Raw genomic sequence first — 20,096 nt, 5'->3', positions numbered from 1 at the left:
GGGGGCATCTGTAAATACACAGTGATGATCTCCGTACACATATGCTCCAAGCACTTCAGCAGTAAGGACTACCCCTCCACAACAGCTTTACAACAGCGAGGAATACAACACAGCGCAACATTTAGACAAGGACGATGTAAAGAGGGGACACAACAGCTCGTTGATATCCCGTCTTGTTTTTCGCCCTTGTCTAAACGTAGCGCTTTGTTGTATTCCTAGCTGTCACAAATTACCAAATAGCCCTATCAGCTACTCTTTCAAGGTTTACATTAATGCTTCCAACGATTGTGAGACATGTTGATATTGAACTCCAGGACTTACTGTCATGGCGTGTCCACTAACCATTAATAGTAATCTTCGTGGTGAAATATGAGTACACGATTAGCGCCGTAACACCCCTAGACGCAGATAGTCTCTGCAGACGCCTGATGGTAGCTAGTTCATCATTTCTGTAATAGAAAGGCATCGTCAAGCCAGGGTGCTGCAGAAGTTGAACCGAAAAAAGAATGCAGGCAAAGATAGACGATCTAACGCTTTGCCGTTGTAAGCCTTTGTTTTTCGTCTGAAGAATTATCCCCGCTAAGTATTGTATAACTTATTCTTTGCTGCAATTAATGGGTTTTAACTTGATTTACAACTTTTTTTCAGTTCTTCTGCCGAAATAGTGTACTTATACTCATGTATTTCTGAAGTGAGGTCCCCACACAGTTTTACTTTGTGACCTCCTACTGTACTAACTTTTTCATGCACTTTTGACGTATTTGTACATCGTTTTAATAAATCTTAAGGACGCCAGATTTACAGATAACCCAGGCAGCGTCTAGTTTGTTACCCTACACGTGGGGATGGGACTAAAGCCAGCGAAAGAGAAAACGAGGAATGAAAGATTAGGTCTGTTTGCAGCACGAGATGCCTTCATGGTACCCGTATGTTCGTGTGGTATGAGGAGTCGAAGGCTCGAAGCTGCACTTGACAGATGAGGGACGCCGTACTAGAGGGCTCCGGATTAATTTACACCCTTAGTTCCTCAACATTCATCGACAACGCAGAGCACAGGGACTCCATTTCCCTTCCATCTTCATCTAATTGAACCCGCCGCAACCGGGGTTTGATCCTACAACCTTAAGCTCAGCAATTTAGCGGCACGATAGAGCAATGACGAGAGAAACCGCACACCCCCAAAATCGGCGCCTTGAGGCTCCTGCAAAGAAAAAAAAATTAAGGATCACCTAATTAAATTACGCGTTGAGAATACGGTAGAGTACATGTCGGAAGTCCACACGACGTGATTCTCTTTCTCCGTCATTGCTGCTCGCCGCATACACTGAGCCTGAGCAGCCGCAGATACACCATCTGCAGCGACGTACTTCTGTGGACACCCTCTTCGCTTGCAGGGATTTTACATTACGGTTGAAACATGCGGCGTTGATTATGGCTCCATTCCAGCCTGGTATCCGGAGCTGTCTGGACACATCCGCACAAAACCAAGCACACCTGTCAAATGACGCCAAGTCCGCCATAGCGCTCGGCCCTGACACGTGGCCAGTGCACCTGCCATCTCGTTCATGTCATGTGTTTTCCTGACGTCCCACACCTCGTCTACCAGCGAGCGAATTTTATGACAGACGACGCCGAACGCCGTCGGGCAGCGCTAGGTAGTTTTCTTCCTCGAGGCTTTTAATGCCACCACATAAATATTGCGACAGCACAAGGACAGCCAATGCAAATTTTGAGCGTTTTCCAGCGCTTCTTGCTTCAGAATTCGTGAATTGTTCACTGGGACACATCCGCTCAAGTGACAGCGTTGGCGCGCGCACACAGTTGCTTGTCTTCCGTAGAACTGTTTCTGTCAGCACGACGCTCGATTGCTGTAGCGAGCGCGTACCCTACACTGGACGGGAGCAGAAAGCATAACTTACATTTAATAAATTATATTTGATAAGCTATTTATGGACACGCCTTCCTTAATATCTATTACAGTCGTATGCATGCATATTAGCCATGGTTACATGAGTTACAAAGACTGTCTTGTGATCGGTAAAATAGTTAAGCAAACTTTCTCTCTTTATTTCAGAAGCACAGATTCTCTCTGAAACACTGCACCTTTGCAGTTTTTACACTGCGTAGTAATCATATCATCTGGTGCAGCCCGATGCAAATTACGCATGGCGATCATATACCAGGTGTCCCAGCTAAATGTAACCAAGCTTTTAAAAAACACGGGATGTCCTAGCCGTCTGAAACCAAATGAGGTTTGTTTTGAGTCGCGTGACCTAGTCTGCAGTATTTTTTTGTCTTCAAGGTTGACTAATTAGTTAAGCTTAATTAACTAACTTTTTAATTATTGACTCGAGGAACAAAGTGACAATGGAAAAGTTGTAGATCACGTTGAAAAACAGCTTACTAAGACATTTGCAGCAAAGTAATAGTTACGTAAAGTAGTTTTTTTACCGGCCTTTAACCATAACCCGCACAATAAGAAAAAGCTTCCACATGACAACTGTGCCACTTCAACGTCCCACGACGCGCCTTAAAGACTAAAATCCATTTTTTCTGATGTCCTCTCCTCGATGAGACTTTGGATGCACATTGGGGCAGAGAAGTGTGTGAGCAGCTGGTCACGTGACAACTTTCTTTTAAGGCCAATAAATGAAGCTACGTAAATCGTAACTTGACGGAAACAGCACTACTAGCGGTTTTTCGAGGTGATCTAAAACTTTTGTATTGCCACTTTCTTCCTGAAGTTAATAATTGAAAAGTTAGCTAATTAAACTTAACTAATTAATTAACTTTGAAGAGCGAAAAAAATACTCAAGACTAGGCCACGCGGCTATGAACAACCCTTAGTTAGTTTCAATGGACTAGGACACTTCGCCTTTTTTACAAGTTTGGTTCCATTTAGCTGGGACACCCGGTATATGTACAGCACACACACACACACACACACACACACACACAGCATCATGGAAGATTGCCATCTAGTAACCGGAGAACCAGAAGGACACACGGTTTTTTTTTTGTGAATGTGGGCTTGAGAGCCGCTGCCCTAAACGAATAGCATAGTCCAAGGTGCGCCTTGGCCATTGCAGATCTAATTTGGGAGTTCCACTTGTGCAGCTTTCTCCACTTTACGAATCATCGTGGTGTGCAGGTTCCGCTTCAGGCCGCGGATTCTCGTTGACGTGGAGGCAGTCAACACCGCTACAAGTGTTCTGGGTCGGACCATATCCTTGCCTGTGGGTTTATCCCCAACTGGTGCCCAGAAGCTGGCGAACCCCATCGGTGAGGTCGGCACGGCGCAAGGTGGGCTATCGTCCATGACTTGCGTGGTGGAAGTTTTGAAATTACGCCTAGAAAATTACGGGCGGCTGTGCATCTACGCTTTTAGCGAACCCGGTGGCCCAATGGTAGAACATAGGCATTGCAATTCCGGAGGCATGCATGAAATTGAAAGCGTTAACTTTCTTTCCAACACTTGCAAAAGACCCTTCATACATGCTGCGAGAAGCGTTCACCATGGAGTACTCATGCTGAGGGAATTAAAGGGAAATAGCTCTTGCAGATCTCCCTGCTCTGACTCAAGGAATTAGGCACATAAGTGAGGGGACTGAAATCCGGATAGCAGGGTAGACAGGGGGACAGACGTAGCGGGAGATGCTGAACGCCTGGGTCACGTGGGCCTAGAGTGGCCCTGTTGTTTGGGTGGAGTGTAGTATGTGGAGTGGCAGCTCTCCCTAAGCCATACCTCGGCAACATGAGAGGTGCCTCAGTCACACTAACGGCAACTCGCACTCACACTCATGAACACTCGCAAAAACACTACTCATTCACACTCATGTCCGCTCACACAGACACCCATGTCCACTAACACTGAAGACCAGTCACTCACACTCAGGTCTTCTCACACTCACAACTATTCAATTACGCTCATGTTCACTCACTACATTACCGTTCCTTCACTCACCCCTAGCATAGCCTAGGGAAATTGGTGGGTAGCCGCCCGGGGCTCTGCACGGCTCTTTGGCAAATCTCCACACTATAGATGCTCGAAGGAAGTGGCCACTTGTCAAGCAAGTTCCATGTCTCGAACTAATGTTATGCACGTGTGCTTCCGCGGTTGCTGCCGACACGATTAGTGCCTGTTCAGCGACATCTAAAATGCTTAGACACGTTTTTGAACGGTGTCCAAGTAATACCAATGAGTTTACCTTGGCAATGACTTGTCCGTGAGTATTAGAGCCCAGTGGCGACTATGAATACTCCTTTCGGCGTGCGAAATCGAGACTCTTCCTGAAAAGATAGACAGAGTTCCTCACGAAAAGGGAAATGGCTGGAGTGGGCCTCAAATACATATTTGCCCTGCAGAAAAAGGATCCAAAGGGGAGTGACCGTTATCAATTCCTTCACAGCAGCCTCTTGGGCTTGCTTACTTTGTGGCGTAGTTAAGAGCACGGCTGGCTTCGTCTAGCCAGAGCAGGTAGGCATGGCCGATATGTGGACACGCCTGCCATGCAGTATGTCGTCTGCGCTGCACATAAGCCCTGTCAGAAAAAGGCCTGAGAAATCAGCGCACTGTTCACAATTGAGGCCCGTGGGCGCGGATACCACGACCGCATCTGCTAAGCAATAGGGAGTCCTAACACTGCACCTAGTTATTACCTTGTAGTCTGCTGCGTTGTTGGTCGAAGAAAAGGCATCCTTGGAAGAATAAGTATGCGGCTATTGAGCCATTTTGCAGTACATGCCCATCTTAAACGGTGGGACGTTACTGAGTAAAAACCCTATTTAAAAGTTCTTATAGGAAATTGTCGCATCCGGTTCAAAGCATTCTTCAAGCTGTCCAGATATCAGCAGGGGTACAACTGCTGAAATCGCAGCGTGCGAACAGAAGTTATTCCACTTACAATATTCAAAACACCAAGCTAAAACAGAATCGCATTGCATGCCCCGTTTCACTTACCCAATGCCGAATGTTTGGCGCCTCAAATCAGAAACATGCCTCGCACACATGCAAAGGAAGCTTTTATGCAGCTGTTTAATTGGCAGGGCAGTGTGCGTTCCGCATACATGATGCAGACGGGAGCGTTTTCAAGTCCCTCGATTTTTTTTTTTTGTGATTTGGAGGAGATCGTGGGGAGCTTAATTCCCAACTCTTTCTCGTTCCATAAGCAGTCCAGTGTCCAACATGCCAGCACCCTTCGACTTATTTATTAAAAGGTCTTCTGTGCCCCCTTTCTACAACCCGGCCCCACTATCCTGTTCTCTTTTCGCCATATTTGGCTATGGTGTCCGCTGAGTGGTTTCTCTTGGCTGCCTTCTCGGTATCGGCAGTATGAACAGTAGCATTCACTTGTAGGATATCTTTAGACGAAACAAAAACTGCCGCCTTATATTGGTTTTTATTAGATTCCATTCGATTGTACTACTTTTACTTGGTAGTGTTACAAGAGTGAAAATGTGGCCATACTGAGAAACAGTATATTTTAGATCCCTTTCCCAAGTATGGAACAATTATGCTCAAGCTGTACGTCCAACAATTTGAAAAGGGTACGGCCAATTTAGCTGTCACCTCATATCCACCGCCGCAAAACACCGCAACGTTTCGTCACCATCGGCACGAAACAACGCTCCTATGAAGACGTGGAATCTGCAAATGAACAAAGCACAGAACACTGTACTAATGGGCGACTTCAATGCGAAGTTAGGCAAGAAGCAGGCCGGAGAGTAGGTAGTAGGCGCCTACGGCATAGGTTCCAGGAATAGCAGTGTAGAGTTATTAGTAGAGTTCACCGAGATAAAGAATTTACAGAACATGAATACCTCCTTCCGGAAACAAAAGGACTGGAAGTGGTCGCGGAAAAGTCTGAATGGTGAGCCTAAAAAAGAAAAACACCTCACACTGTGCGCGCTCACCCTGGCATCGTAGAGGATGTGGAGGTCCTCGGAAAAGTGGTGAAGTTTCGGATTAGCCTAAAATTGGAGAGCGAACGAAAGAAGCTAGTGAAGCGAAAGCCCATTAACCAGACAGCGTTAACGAAGAAAATACAGGAATTCAGCTTTTCGCTGCGAAACACATATTCGGCTTTAACTAAAGAAGGCAATCCTAATGTTCTAACAATGAACGATAATGTCAAAGTTATCATTACGGAGTGTGCACTAGAAATAGGCGATAGGATGGTTCGACGGGATACCGGCAAGCTATATCAGGACACGAAAAATCTGATTAAGAAACGCCGAAGCATGAAATCCTTTAACCCTACGGACAGAATAGAACTGCCAGAGCTACCAGAGTTAATAAATAAGCGCAAGGAAGCCGACATAAGAAAGTTTAACAGGGAGAAAATCGAGCATGCTGTAAGGAATGGACGTAACCTGAAAGCAGTGAAGGGGAGGCTAGGCGTAGGTAAAAACTAGATGTATGCGCAAAGAGACAAAGAGGAAAATGTCATTGGCAGTATGAATGAGATAGTAAAATTAAGAAGAACATCGAACAGTTGTACACAAATCTGTACAGTAGCCAATGTAATCACAACGTTAATGAGAGAGGTAGTAGCGCCCAGCACTAGTACATCCCGCCAGTAACGAAAGAGAAAGTAAACAAAGCCTTAGGAGCAATGCAAAGGGGGAATGCAGCTGGTGGGGATCAGGTAACAGCAGATCCCTTAAAGGACGGCGGTAACATTATCTTAATTCATAAGAAAGCAGACGTCAACGACTTGAAAACTTACAGACCAATCAGCTTACTGTCTGTTGCCTACAACGTATTTACTAAAGCAAATGCAAATAGAATATGGAAAACCTCAGACTTCCATCAGCCAAATGATTAGGCAGACTTTCGTAAAGGATACTCGACAATAGACCATATTCACACTATCAATCAGGTGATAGATAAATGCCCAGAATATAACCAACCCTTATATATATGCCTTCTTTGATAACGAGAAAGCATTTGTCTCAGTGGAATCCTCAGCTGCAGGCATTGCAGCATTGCGAATCAGAAGATGCAGGCATTGCGGAATCAGGGTGTAGAAGAGTGTTATGTGAAAATATTGGAAGATATCTATAGCGACTGCGCAGCCACCATAGTACTTCATAAAGTCAGCAATAAAATTCCAATAAGGAAGGGTGTCAGGCAGGGAGACACGATCTCGCCAATGCTATTCACCGCGTGTTTACAGGAGGTATTCCGAGGCCTGAAATGGGAAGAGTTGGGGTTAAGAGATAATGAAGAATACATAAGTAATTTGCAATTCGCTGACGACAGTGTCTTGCTAAGTCACTCAGCAGATGAGCTGGGAAGCGTGATCAATGAGTTAAACAGGCAGAGCAAAACAGTACGTCTTAAAATTAACATGCAGAAGACCAACGTAATATTCAACAGCCTCTCAAGGGAACATCAATTCACAATTGGTAGTGAGGTGCTTGAAATGGTAAGTGGTACGTGTACTTGGGGCAGATAGTGGCCGCTGATCCGGATCATAAGAGGGACAGGAGTGGTTTAAATGTATGCAAGCGTGTAATAACGTTCAGTTGAAAGTCAGCGCTCGTGTCGTCTGCTCTTCGTTTTGTGCCTTGTCTTCTGCGCTGTTGTATAATTTGATAGGAAGGACAGACTTGCTCAGTTGGTAGGTGAGAAGGGAGGAAAAGTCAACAGATTAATTTATGGTGAAACTCTAGATGTAGTTGTATTAAAATATGTCGTAGCAGCGGTATAAAAAGCCATGTTGAAGAAAGCTTGCACAAAATATGCCTAGAAAAATTATTTATAAAAACATTAGACTTTGTCACGAATATTTGTGTAATTTTTGTATTAAATTCTTGCCCATTTGTGCCATTCAGTCTGAAATGGCTCTCCTTACAGCGCCAAGTATAAAATGTGGAAAGGAACATTTTTATAACGCTCCTTAAACTAGAGTAACTAACCTACATAAAAACTACATTTCCTAACATTTGTTTCCCTGTTTTCAGCTATCCAATTAACTAAGTGATACGAAAAATGTAGTTATGTATGCTTGACATCCTCGTTGCAGGTGTGTAATATAAATATGCCTTTCTGTACGCGTCATATTAGTGCTCTTTAGGGAAATATTTGAGCGAAAAGTTACAGATGTTTAAAAATTAGGAATATATACAAATTGAAAATCTAAATTCATGCTTTAAGATTTATTCGTAACTACACGTTTTTTTGTTACATCTGAAAATTTCATTTAACGTAGCTCCATGCTCAAAGAGCGCAGAGAGCAGGACAGAAGGGAGACGGGTCACAAGGTAATTTCTTCTGTTGTCTGCGCAGCTTAAGCATAAACCCATACCAAGTCGCCCAGTTTTCCGGTCTCTTGAACGTAGCTTTGATCAAATCATTGCTAGAGCTCATCTTATTATTACTACTTTTAAAGAATCTCCCAGTGTTAAAAGATTATGGCAAGCTGCCATCCTCCTACCCTTGCGGCTGCAACATCTTCAGAAAGCAGCGGTTACTATGATAATTCTGCGTGGTATAGGCGCCGAACACTTCATAGGGCTGCTTGTATAGACCCTTTAGATTAAGCGAAGCCTCACTGCGGAGGTACTACAATAATAAGGAGGATAACTTCTGGCAACAAGGACGGGGCTGAACGATGCCGATATTACGGCGACCATCACAGGGCAATCAGCTTCTAGCCTGCAGCAAGCATGCTATCGCCCGGTTCAATGACACCGCTGCTAGTTGAAGAAAATGGCAGCGAGTCCTTCATACAACACGACTGCACGCTGGGGATGCTCGAGCTAAAACCTATCTTGGTGTACATTTTGACTCTGACATGCACTGCAAAAATCAAGTGAAACAGGTTTGCACAAAGTTAGCTTATGGATGTCATGTTTTATTGCAAGCGCGAGAATGTTTCGATTTTTCAATCCTTCGCATACCCTACTTTGCTTTTATACAGAGCCAACTAATGTATTGCATATAGTCATAGCGTGACACGTATCCTACATATCTCGAACCTGTGATCCGATTACAGAAGAGAGCGGTAAAAATTATTACTGCTTCAAAATTATCTGACTCCAGCAAACCGCTCTTTAAGACAACCCGTATTCTGCCTTTTCACTCCATATTCACTTTAAACGTAGCGAAGACAATTCACCAAATCTTACAAATTAATGACTCACTTCCGCATAGCATATTTATAAGCCCTAAAAGGGAAACTAGGGCGGCTGGTGCCAAACATTTCAACTTACCAGTTTGTCGCAATAGTTACGGGCAGAAACTATTCGAGTTCAGTGGAGTTTTGATTTGGAACGGCATACCTGACGATATTAAACTGAAAAGAAACTTTGTGCAATCTTTGAAAACGTTTCTAATGAATATGTGAAGTTCTGATGTATTGTTGTTTTTTTTTTGTGAGGATGTTTGTATTTTGTAGGCTTGCTTTTGTTTACCTCTAAATTGTTGAGAATGTGAATTTTACTTTATGAACTCATGTGTCGTCTTCGCGTGCTGCATTTAAATTGTACAATGTTGTGATGGACCCGAAACTAGCCTCTGGTTGTGGGTCCTAGAGCATTGTGCGTAATGTACCGTTGTAAATGGATTTTCGTTTGAAATAAAAAAATAAAAGCAGTCTTTCTGCAATGAGGATGAAGTCAGTGGAAAAAAGGTCGACTTTAAGGAGAATTGTTACCGAACATTGATATGAATTGGCATTAAAGTGGCAGTTGCATTGGTAAGACTATAAACCTCGGATCATGCCTGATGAATATGGGACGTGTCCTTAGCTTCAACACTGAGCCTGGGGCTCACTTCTTTGCTTCTGAGGCCGCATGGCTCAGTCATTACGGTGCTCGGTTGCCGACCTGAAAAACTCGGGTTCGTTCCCGGCCGCGGCAGCCGCATTTCGATGGAGGCAGAATGCTAGAGGCCCATGTGCTGTGCTACGTCAGCGCACATTAAAGAACCCCAGGTGGTCGAAATCATCCGAAGCCTTCCTCTACGGCATCCTTCCTAACCTGAGTCATTTTGGAACATCAAACCCCATAAACAAAAACCCTTGTACTTTCGCATGGAACATTACATACAGGCAAGGAGAACATGATCTTAAATGACACAGTGACAACCAGTCATCATGGATGGAACGATGTGGTCACGAGAACACTCACTTATAAAGAAACACTGGCACAACAGCGTAAACAAGCGCCTGGCCTTGTTGTCTCGATATCTCAATGTTGTCTCGCGTTATAGCGGCTAAATCGAGCCACCAGCAAAGTTTCGTTGCCATTCCATCATTTCATGTAAGGCAGTTCAGGATCTTGCTGATGCAAAAGGGAATTTGGCCTTCCGTCTTCTGTGTCGAAACAGGTTACGTGGTCTGAATAATTGCGTGTGTAGATATGTTTTTAGGAATTTGGAAAGAAGATGTTTTATCCCAGCTTTCTAGATTACTGGGCCATGGTCGCTGCTGAAGCTGCCACATGCAGGAAGCCTATCTAAAAGGAAACAATCGTACAAAGGAAAAATCTGCCTTACGCTGTGGCCCTATCAATTGACGATTTAAGTGCATGAACCAAGATGTAAAAGGTTCCAATATTTTAGCATTGCGACTCAATGGCTGCCAGTAAGTGGTGCGCATCGACAAATCGATAACGACTTTGTGACAGCTTTAGCACGCAGCGGCTAACTACAGTCGCAAATTTAGAAGCGATCTCCAGAGAACACGTCACCACTAGGGTATCGATGTTGTTGACGTGGCTAATAAGAAACGTGCTTTTTTGCGCCTGTACTGATAAGATATTAAATGCAATCTTTTAGTTCTTGCTAGCAAGTTGACGATTTTTGCCACTAATATTGATGTGTGACACCACATATTATCCTATTTATGGCGGTGCACAGGCAGTAAAGAAGTCAGGGGAAATAATTGGTAGGATCATTCGTTCATGCGATGTTTTATTTCTTTTTTTATCTTTAGTAATTTTTCTCAGCTATTTCTCTCTTTTTTTTCTTAATATAAATGCAGACTTTGTGAGCTTCAAACAAGGCCTACCTTACGCATCTGCATTCCTCGTCTAGCTCACCGCTTTCCAGCATCACAGAAGTGGGATATCATCCTTATAGCTTGCTGGACCCAACTAAATAAAAGCCCCTTTCAGCTGTCATCATCACCATCACCCTGACTACACCCACTGCAGGGCAAAGGCCTCTCCCATGTCTCACCAATTAACCCTGTCCTTTGCCAGTTGCGGCCACTGTATCCCCGCAAACTTCTTATTCTCATCCGCCCACCTAACTTTCTGCCGCCCCCTGCTACGCTTGCCTTCTCTTGGAATCCACTCCGTTACCCTTAAGGACCAGCGGTTATCTTGCCTTCGCATTATATGCCCTGCCCAATCCCATTTCTTCCTCTTGATTTCAACTAGGGTGTCATTAACCCGCGTTTGTTCCCTTACCCACTCCGCCCTCTTCCGATCTCTTAACGTTACACCTATCATTTTCCTTTCCATAGCTCGCTGCGTTGTCCTTAACTTGTTACGGCTGTACGTGTAGACTTTCTCGCCCTGTATTCAGTCTCTGGAGAGCCCTTATGATGTTTCGACTACTACTCTCCGCAGCGGCGCAGGAAGCCGGCACGGTGATGATCCTAAGCTCCCACAGCACCGTGTCTCTGGAAGACGTGAGGGCCAGCGCTCCGGACTGCGTCCTCTGGCAGCAGCTAGTCATCTTCAACGACAGGTCCCTCACCGAGTCCCTGGTCAAGAGGGCCTCTGCCCACGGTTACGCTGCCATCGTAGTCACCGCGGACTCACCCGTTCCAGGAGACGGCAGAGCTCGCCACCAGAGCTTGACCCATCTCCCTGGGGGCCTCAGGTTCAAACTTCAAGGCTTATTGATAGCATCTGCAGCATTTATATAAATGCTTAAAAGGGAGAAAGACTACTGAAAAATGCCGGAGCAAAAAGCGCTTTCGTGGGACCACTTTGTCTCAGGTTAGCGCACATAGAAACGTTGTTTTCTTTTTTGGCTGGACGCGGTCCATTTTGCAGATCAGTTTTCCTACTAAGAGCAGACTTGTTTGCAACCTCAGCTTAGCTGACGGGGAGGGCTCTTCACAATGGTAAGAATAAATGAAACAAGCACTTCGGATTACAGTCCCAATTAATGTAACGCTTGGCGTATATCTTAGTGCACTGTGTACGCAGGAATTAAGCGAAGGCACTATAAGCTTCCTAGCAACAATATGCATTAAAAACACCCCATTAATTGCGATTAAGCGGTGACAGCAAAATCCAAACATCTGCATGATGTTTTTTTACATTTCGCAGCTCAGTCGCTAAACTGCTGACATGTTCTGTAATTAGGTGGGCCTGCCAACATATTAAACATCGTTTTCGTAGTTAACTGCGAAGTAATTCGACACCAGCATACCGAATGCCACCCTTATTGTTTGCTAACAGATTGTTTTGCTAACCCTTGTTTTTACTGCGTAATCAGAACTATCTTCGCAATGGGAAAATGGCTGTGTATCTGCAGCCACAGCCATCCACACGCAACAACTAGCGGCTGCCTACCGATCCTGCCCCCCCCCCCCCCCCGACCTCTACCCTTCAGTGGCATCATCCATCAACCACTCACACATACAACTCTACCCTTCAGAAGCGCCGCCCACCAACAACCCTCCTACCTCCCTCTCCGCAAAGCCTCTACTCGCTAGATGCTCACGCTGCAGCAGAACGAAAAAGTAATGGAGAAATCAAATTCAAAGACGCAATATGGAAAAACTAAGGGGCCGTCTTAACCACATTCTTAACGAAGAAAATGAGATACTATTTAAGTCACGCGCTATGGTGTCTGAAATAAGTGTCTAGCGTTATTGTAATTTTCCCTCCAAAACTCCTCTTACAACGAGTTACATTGCCTTTGTACTCTATGCATGAGTCCTCACCCTGTAAAATGTTCGAAAACATCCCATTAGATTATCATAGGGGATTATATCAATCAAAGTCACTAAATCACCTTAATCCATTTTCTCGGATGCGCCCACTTACAAAATTTTGCGAGCACTTTAGAGTTTTGCTGGTCAGCCAACTTTCAAATTTTTGAAGTCCTCAGATTTTCGAATTAGGCGGTGCCTTATGATTGGCACACTTGTGGTCACGTAGTGTTGACGGCGTCACGACCATTTCGATCGTATTCATAAATCAGCGGGTGTCCTCATACCATTACTGGCGCAGTGGGAAAACGGTTAAGCGATTTGCCGCCACTCCGGCAAGTGGCTGTTTCGAACACTGCCGTCTGTGGGGCTGTCTTGCCAAGCTCCCGTAAGACTAATACGCAGCGCCACGATGGCCCAGTGATCTCACAGTCCGGTGTCCAGGTTGTGATGATGTAACAATGCCACATGACATCTGTGGATAAATCGAGAAGAGCCTTGACAGAGAAACCGGAATTTTCTGTCGGACAACAACCTGAATGTTGCCGTATCAAAAATAGATGCTGTTCAGAAATACCACACATCAGCCATCTCTGTACCCCATTTTTTCATGTAGGTACCTGTTCATCCACCCAACATCACTATCCAAAAGCGTCACCCACTCACCTTCCCCCCACTTTCACACTCCGGAAAAACAGTTTCCCATGGCTGAAACTTCGGCTAAGAGTAAGAGCATTCATTACAGTTCAGGAAAGTATTAATCAGATCCAACTGCTTTATTAGAATTCTCCCACCTTCCCGTAATTTTCATTGTTCAGAAGTTTTCAAGGGATATTTACGCTCATTTATTTTTTGATTAAATGTCGAATTCCAGCTACACAGTGAGCGGTATATTGCCACGTATCATTGTAGTGTTTGTTCGTTCACGCTCAAGGCTGCAGGAAAGGGTTGTTATCACTTTTGTTCGTGACGCGAGAAGCGACCACACTAATCTCGATTGATCGCAGCCATGAAAGGCTGCATCTAGGTTTTTCCAGATTTCTGTAGATGATCTTGTCTTGTTATCTGGAAGTTTCCTTGCCGGCTTTAAATTGAGCGATGCCGCGAGCGGCGGACATTCGTAGTTCGACGACCGACGAGCGCGTTTGTTGCTTACGCCGCCGCCGAGTGATTCAGTTATTTTGCGGGGCGCAAATCAGCCCAAATAAAGAGCTTCGTTTCCAAGACTGGCTGGTGTCTTCCTGACCACTGGACCGCCGTCACTAAAACGTGACATCTGGTTGGTAGAGGTGCTGGGCAGCACCGGTCGTCCTAGTGAAAAAGAAAGACGGCACCCTTCGCTGTTGCGTCGATTACCGCCGCCTGAACAACATTACGAAGAAGGATGTCTACCCCCTCCCCCGCATCGACGATACACTGGACCGGCTGTGCAACGCTAAGTACTTCTCATCGATGGACCTGAAGAGCGGCTGCTGGCAAATTGAAGTCGACGAAAGAGATCGCGAGAAAACTGCGTTCATCACGCCAGACGGACTCTTCGAGTTCAAGGTGATGCCATTCGGCCTCTGCTCTGCCCCAGCGACGTTCCAGCGAGTAATGGATACGGTGCTCGCAGGCTTGAAGTGGCAGATTTGCCTAGTCTACTTAGATGACGTTGTCTTCTCCTCAAGCTTTGAAGACCACCTCAGAAGGCTTCGGATAGTGCTGGAAACGATCAAGTCTTCTGGCCTGACACTGAAACCAGAGAAGTGCCACTTCGCCTACGAGGAGCTGCTGTTCCTTGGTCACGTCGTAAGCAAGGATGGAGTTCGCCCAGACCCCAAGAAAACGGCTGCGATCGCAAAGTTTCCACAGCCTAATGACAAGAAGGCTATACGCAAATTCCTTGGATTGTGCGCTTATTACCGGCGATTCGTCAAGAACTTTTCGCACATCGCTGAACCTTTGACCCAACTTACCAGGGCTGACGTGCCTTTTAAATGGGAAAAGCCGCAAGAGGAAGCTTTCAACAAGCTGAAGCGCCGCTTACAGTCCCCTCCTGTGCTCGGGCACTTTGATGAAAACGCCGAAACCGAAGTTCATACCGATGCAAGCGGGGTGGGCTTAGGAGCGGTCCTCGTTCAGAAAAATGACAGACAGGAGAAAGATATCGCGTACGCTAGCCGTTCACTGTCGAAAGCCGAAGCCAACTATTCGACGACAGAGAAAGAATGTCTCGCCATTATTTGGGCCGCATCCAAATTTCGCCCCTACCTATACGGACGACCATTCAAGGTTGTGAGCGATCACCATGCTCTGTGCTGGTTGGCCAATTTGAAAGATCCCTCTGGCCGCCTTGCTCGTTGGAGCCTGCGTCTTCAAGAATTCGACATAACTATAGTCTACAAATCTGGCCGCAAGCATTCCGATGCAGACTGCCTATCGCGAGCCCCCGTAGACGCAGCACCGGAAGAGGAAAACGACGACGCTTTCTTAGGACCGGTAGGCGTCACTACTTTCGCGCAGCAGCAGCGCTCGGATCCTGAGTTGCAAAGCCTAGTTGATTATTTGAAAGGCAAGACCGCATCGCCTCCCCGAGGGTTCAAGCGGCAACTGTCGTCTTTCGTCCTTCACAATAATGTCCTTCTGAAGAAGAACTTCGCGCCCAACAGGACAGTGCATCTTCTTGTCGTGCCCAAAACTCTCAGGCAAGAAATTATGCAATCATGTCATGATGAACCGACTGCAGGGCATCTCGGGATTGCTCGCACGTTGCACCGCATCCAGGAGAAGTACTATTGGCCGCGGCTAGCTACCGACGTTTCCCATTACGTGAAAACGTGCCGTGAGTGTCAGCGACGCAAAACGCCTCCGACTAGACCAGCCGGACTCCTGAACCCCATACCACCGCCAACTAAGCCCTTTCAGCAAATCGGGATGGACCTCCTCGGCCCCTTTCCGACTTCATCATCAGGTAACAAGTGGATCATCGTGGCCACCGACTACATGACCCGCTACGCCGAAGCAAAAGCGGTGCCTAGTGGTACCGCAACAGAAGTTGCAAAATTTTTTGTCGAACAAATTCTCCTCCGACACGGCGCACTCGAAGTGCTCATCACAGACAGAGGAACAGCATTTACAGTGGAGCTGACGCAAGCCATTTTAAAGTACAGCCAGACAAGCCATCGGAGGACAACTGCCTATCATCCGCAAACCAACGGACACACAGAGCGTCTGAACAAGACCATCGCAGACATGCTCTCCATGTACATCGACGCCGAACACAAGACGTGGGACTCTATTCTGCCCTACGTGATCTTCGCCTATAATACTGCCGCCCAGGAGACAACCAGGTTTACTCCATTCCAGCTGGTATATGGCAGGAAGCCCACGACAACACTCGACGCAATGCTCCCGCACGTTTCCGACGAAGACAACCTCGACGTCGCCGCCTACCTTCATCGCGCCGAGGAAGCCCGAAGAGTTGCGCGGCTTCGCATTCAAGACCAGCAGCACACCGACGCCCGACGCTACAATCTGCGCCGACGAGACACGCATTACAAGCCAGGTGATCGGGTTTGGATATGGACGCCAGTTCGCCGCCGTGGATTGAGCGAAAAGTTGCTGCGACGCTACTTTGGCCCGTACAGGGTTCTCCGTCGCATCGGTGACCTCGACTATGAAGTCATCCCCGACGGCACGACAGCATCTCAGCGACGCCGCCCACGCCCGGAAGTCGTACATGTCGTACGTCTGAAGCCATATTATGAACGCTAAAGGACTGGAAGTTTCATTCTCCGTGTTTATTTTCATTTTAAAGCATCGAGACAATGCTTCTTTGGAAGGGGGGTAATGCCACGTATCATTGTAGTGTTTGTTCGTTCACGCTCAAGGCTGCAGGAAAGGGTTGTTATCACTTTTGTTCGTGACGCGAGAAGCGACCACACTAATCTCGATTGATCGCAGCCATGAAAGGCTGCATCTAGGTTTTTCCAGATTTCTGTAGATGATCTTGTCTTGTTATCTGGAAGTTTCCTTGCCGGCTTTAAATTGAGCGATGCCGCGAGCGGCGGACATTCGTAGTTCGACGACCGACGAGCACGTTTGTTGCTTACGCCGCCGCCGAGTGATTCAGTTATTTTGCGGGCGCAAGTCAGCCCAAATAAAGAGCTTCGTTTCCAAGACTGGCTGGTGTCTTCCTGACCACTGGACTGCCGTCACTAAAACGTGACAATATTCAGTTCAGTTCAATTTCAGTTTATTCGCTTTCGATGAGGGTTACACAGTTAAATAAATCACAGAGGGTTATATAAGTGGCCCCCCGACAACCCCAGTGATCAGTTCCTACAATGTGCTCCGTTACAGGGAATTCACTAAATTCAGTGTTTTTATGGTATTTCCAGTTACGCCAACCTGCTGGCTTCACTCAAGGGCACCAAGAATAGTATCGAGACAAACTACAGCGACTACTTCCCTGTTATGCACGCAAGAGATACAGCCACTCTTAAGGATCTCGAATGGTTGTGCAGCATCTCGGAGCTGCCCGTGGTAGTCAAAGGTGTTCTCACCGGTGAGTGGCAGATTTCAAACGCATTCCCAACTAATCAAATTACATTTCTTCAGTAACTGTCATGCTAAAATAACCTAGCTATTCAACACCTAAGCCGCGTGTTTCGTTACTTAGAGCGGCTGGATAAGTTTTCAGAGTACCACGATGTATACCTCTCCACGCCAATGGAATTGGAAACTTCATGACTGCCCCAGCCTGACGTCTCCAGCTCTGCAGTCGCATCCGTGGTTCTGTGTCTATCCGCTTTAACAACGTCGCTATCTTGATCATCTGCATGATTGCGACCACTGGAGGATAAAACTCTCTCCTATATATCTCCAATTAATAGTTCTGGGTGCCAGCTACCCTATCCCCTCAAAGTTCTCAATCTCATCCGCCAACCGATCTTTTTGCAGCACTCTGCCACGCTTCCCCTGTCTTGGAGTCCAGCCTGTTACCCTTAAGGACTCGCCGCGGTGGCTCAGTGGTTACGGCGCTCGGCTGCTGACTCGAAAGACGCGGGTTCGATCCCGGCCGCGGTGACTGAATTTCGATGAAGGCGAAATTCTAGAGGCCCGTGTACTGTGCGATGTCAGTGCACGTTAAAGATCCCCAGGTGGTCGAAATTCCCGGAGCCCTTCACTACGGCGTCCCTCATAGCCTGAGTTGCTTTGGGACGTTAAACTCCAATAAACCGAACCAAACCTTAAGGACCATCGCTCCTTTACCCGCGCATTACATGTCCTGCAAAAGCCCTTATGTTCTCCTTCATTTCGACTAGGATGTCATTAACATGCATTTGTACCCTTAGCCATTCTGATCTCTTCCTGTCTCTTGATGTTGCACCTCTCATTTTCATATCCTGAGCTCGCTATGTTGTCCTCAGTTTAGAATGAACCCTTTTAGTCATCCTCCATGCTTCTTCCCCGTAGATGTCTAGCGGTAAAACACCGGTGGTATACACTTTCCTCTTGAGGTATATTAGTAAACTGCCATTGATGATCTTAAAAGACCTGCCAAATGTGCTTCTCCCTATTCTTATTTTTCCAGTTATTTCACTCTCGTGAACCGGATCTGTGGTCACTACCTGCCCTAAGTAGACGTATTCCCGTACCACTTCCAGCGCCTCGCTACCAATTGTAAACTGCTAATCCCCTCCGAGAGGGATGCAGATTGGTTTAGTTTTCTGCACATTAATTATCTGCTCTGCCTAAGTCATTGATCCTGCTTTGTATTTCATCTCCTGAGTAACTCAGCGGGGCAATGTCATGAGCGAATCACAGATTCACGACGAGATCACTACGAGACCTACGCAATATATTTAAGGTCGGCAGCTAACGGAGAAATCAACTCTTAGCCCTTGGTCAAATTGTATGGCATAAGGGCCGCTGCCCGCTGGTTTGAGAGAACGTGAACGTAAACACTTTTCATAAAACAAGCGTTGTGCTTGTATCGAAATGTACACAACTAAAATATTTTTTGAAGCTAGTAACTGGAATGGTGTGTTAAATCGTTATAAGTCACGAATATATAAAGAATTATTTTTCTCTTATTTGTGTTTGTCCACTCAACTCACTTAAGGTTTTCAGTCCCAAATCCCTTACTCATTTTGCTGTTACTTGGTTTTACCCCGCATTCGAGCTCACTCTTCGCGTCTCTATGTAAATCGATCTTGACGCCGCTGCCTCAACTACATGCGATATGCTGGACTGGTCATATTAATCACATGTCAGTGGCTAAAGTTTTGGTTGTGTAACCTATACGTCATTCCAAATCAACATTTAATTTTTTTCCAGTTTCTAAATCACTGGAATCGACCCCTGTGACGAATAGGCCTATGTGGGCGTAAATACGCTAGTCATGGTGGGCTGACACCAGACTCAGTTGTAAATCTCACGTCAGAGAGAAAAGCTCATGCTAGTCATTAAACTACGCGTTTGTTGCCTTTGCTCCTCGTAAGAAGAGCGTTCTGTTTCAATACAGCTTGAAAACCACATCCATACGGCTTTTTGTTTTTTAAGAGGTAGCCATTACTATTCGCTGTTTATATAATGGTTTTGAAATTAAAAGTGAAGAAATGTCGACACGTTTAAAATAACTAAGCGCGCTTCTTCAGAGCGCTAGCACTTATCGTGGCCATTCCAGCATTTGGACGGTGTGTGTGTGTGTGTGTGTGTGTGTGTGTGTGTGTGTGTGTGTGTGTGTGTGTGTTTGTGTGTGTGTGTGTGTGTGTGTGTGTGTGTGTGTGTGTGTGTGTGTGTGTGTGTGTGTGTGTGTGTGTTTGTGTGTGTGTGTGTGTGTGTGTGTGTGTGTCTGTGTGTGTCTGTGTGTGTGTGTGTGTGTGTGTGTGTGTGTGTGTGTGTGTGTTTGTGTGTGTGTGTGTGTGTGTGTGCGTGTGCGTGCGTGCGTGCGTGTGTTTGTTTGTTGGTCTGAAGCCGTCAGGTTGCCTGCCATCTTAGGCGAGAGCCCATTTAATCGTTAAAGGCTGCTCGGGAAGAGCAACCTGGGTCGCGACCCAACCCAAGCAACCAAATCCCATCGATGGCAACACCTGCCACAGCACCTGTCTTGTGCCACTGCGCCACTGCTCATCTGCCCAACGGATATGGCTTACTTGCCAAGGTCTTGCCGTTGGTAACCAAGCGAGAACCTGGGGTACTAATTAT

At 46.1% G+C, this 20,096-nt stretch overlaps 1 protein-coding gene across 6 annotated transcripts in view; it reads left to right on the top strand.

The window, feature by feature from the left end:
- Positions 1-20,096, top strand: part of LOC149337419 (uncharacterized) — a 70,896-nt gene that overhangs the window by 39,968 nt on the left and 10,832 nt on the right. For all 6 annotated transcript variants that reach the window (XM_089553435.1, XM_089553431.1, XM_089553434.1 and 3 more), the window contains exons 3-5: positions 3,152-3,303; positions 11,584-11,839; positions 17,285-17,451. In XM_089553435.1, coding sequence (XP_089409561.1) covers positions 3,152-3,303; positions 11,584-11,839; positions 17,285-17,451 — 575 coding nt within the window. The remainder of the gene's footprint in view (positions 1-3,151; positions 3,304-11,583; positions 11,840-17,284; positions 17,452-20,096) is intronic.

This window comes from Amblyomma mixtum, chromosome 7 (assembly GCF_055824585.1).
Source record: "Amblyomma mixtum isolate Tamu chromosome 7, ASM5582458v1, whole genome shotgun sequence".
In the NCBI taxonomy this organism is placed as follows: domain Eukaryota; kingdom Metazoa; phylum Arthropoda; class Arachnida; order Ixodida; family Ixodidae; genus Amblyomma; species Amblyomma mixtum.
The sequence above is the reverse complement of the archived record's forward strand: the minus strand, read 5'-3'. Positions and strand labels throughout refer to the sequence as shown.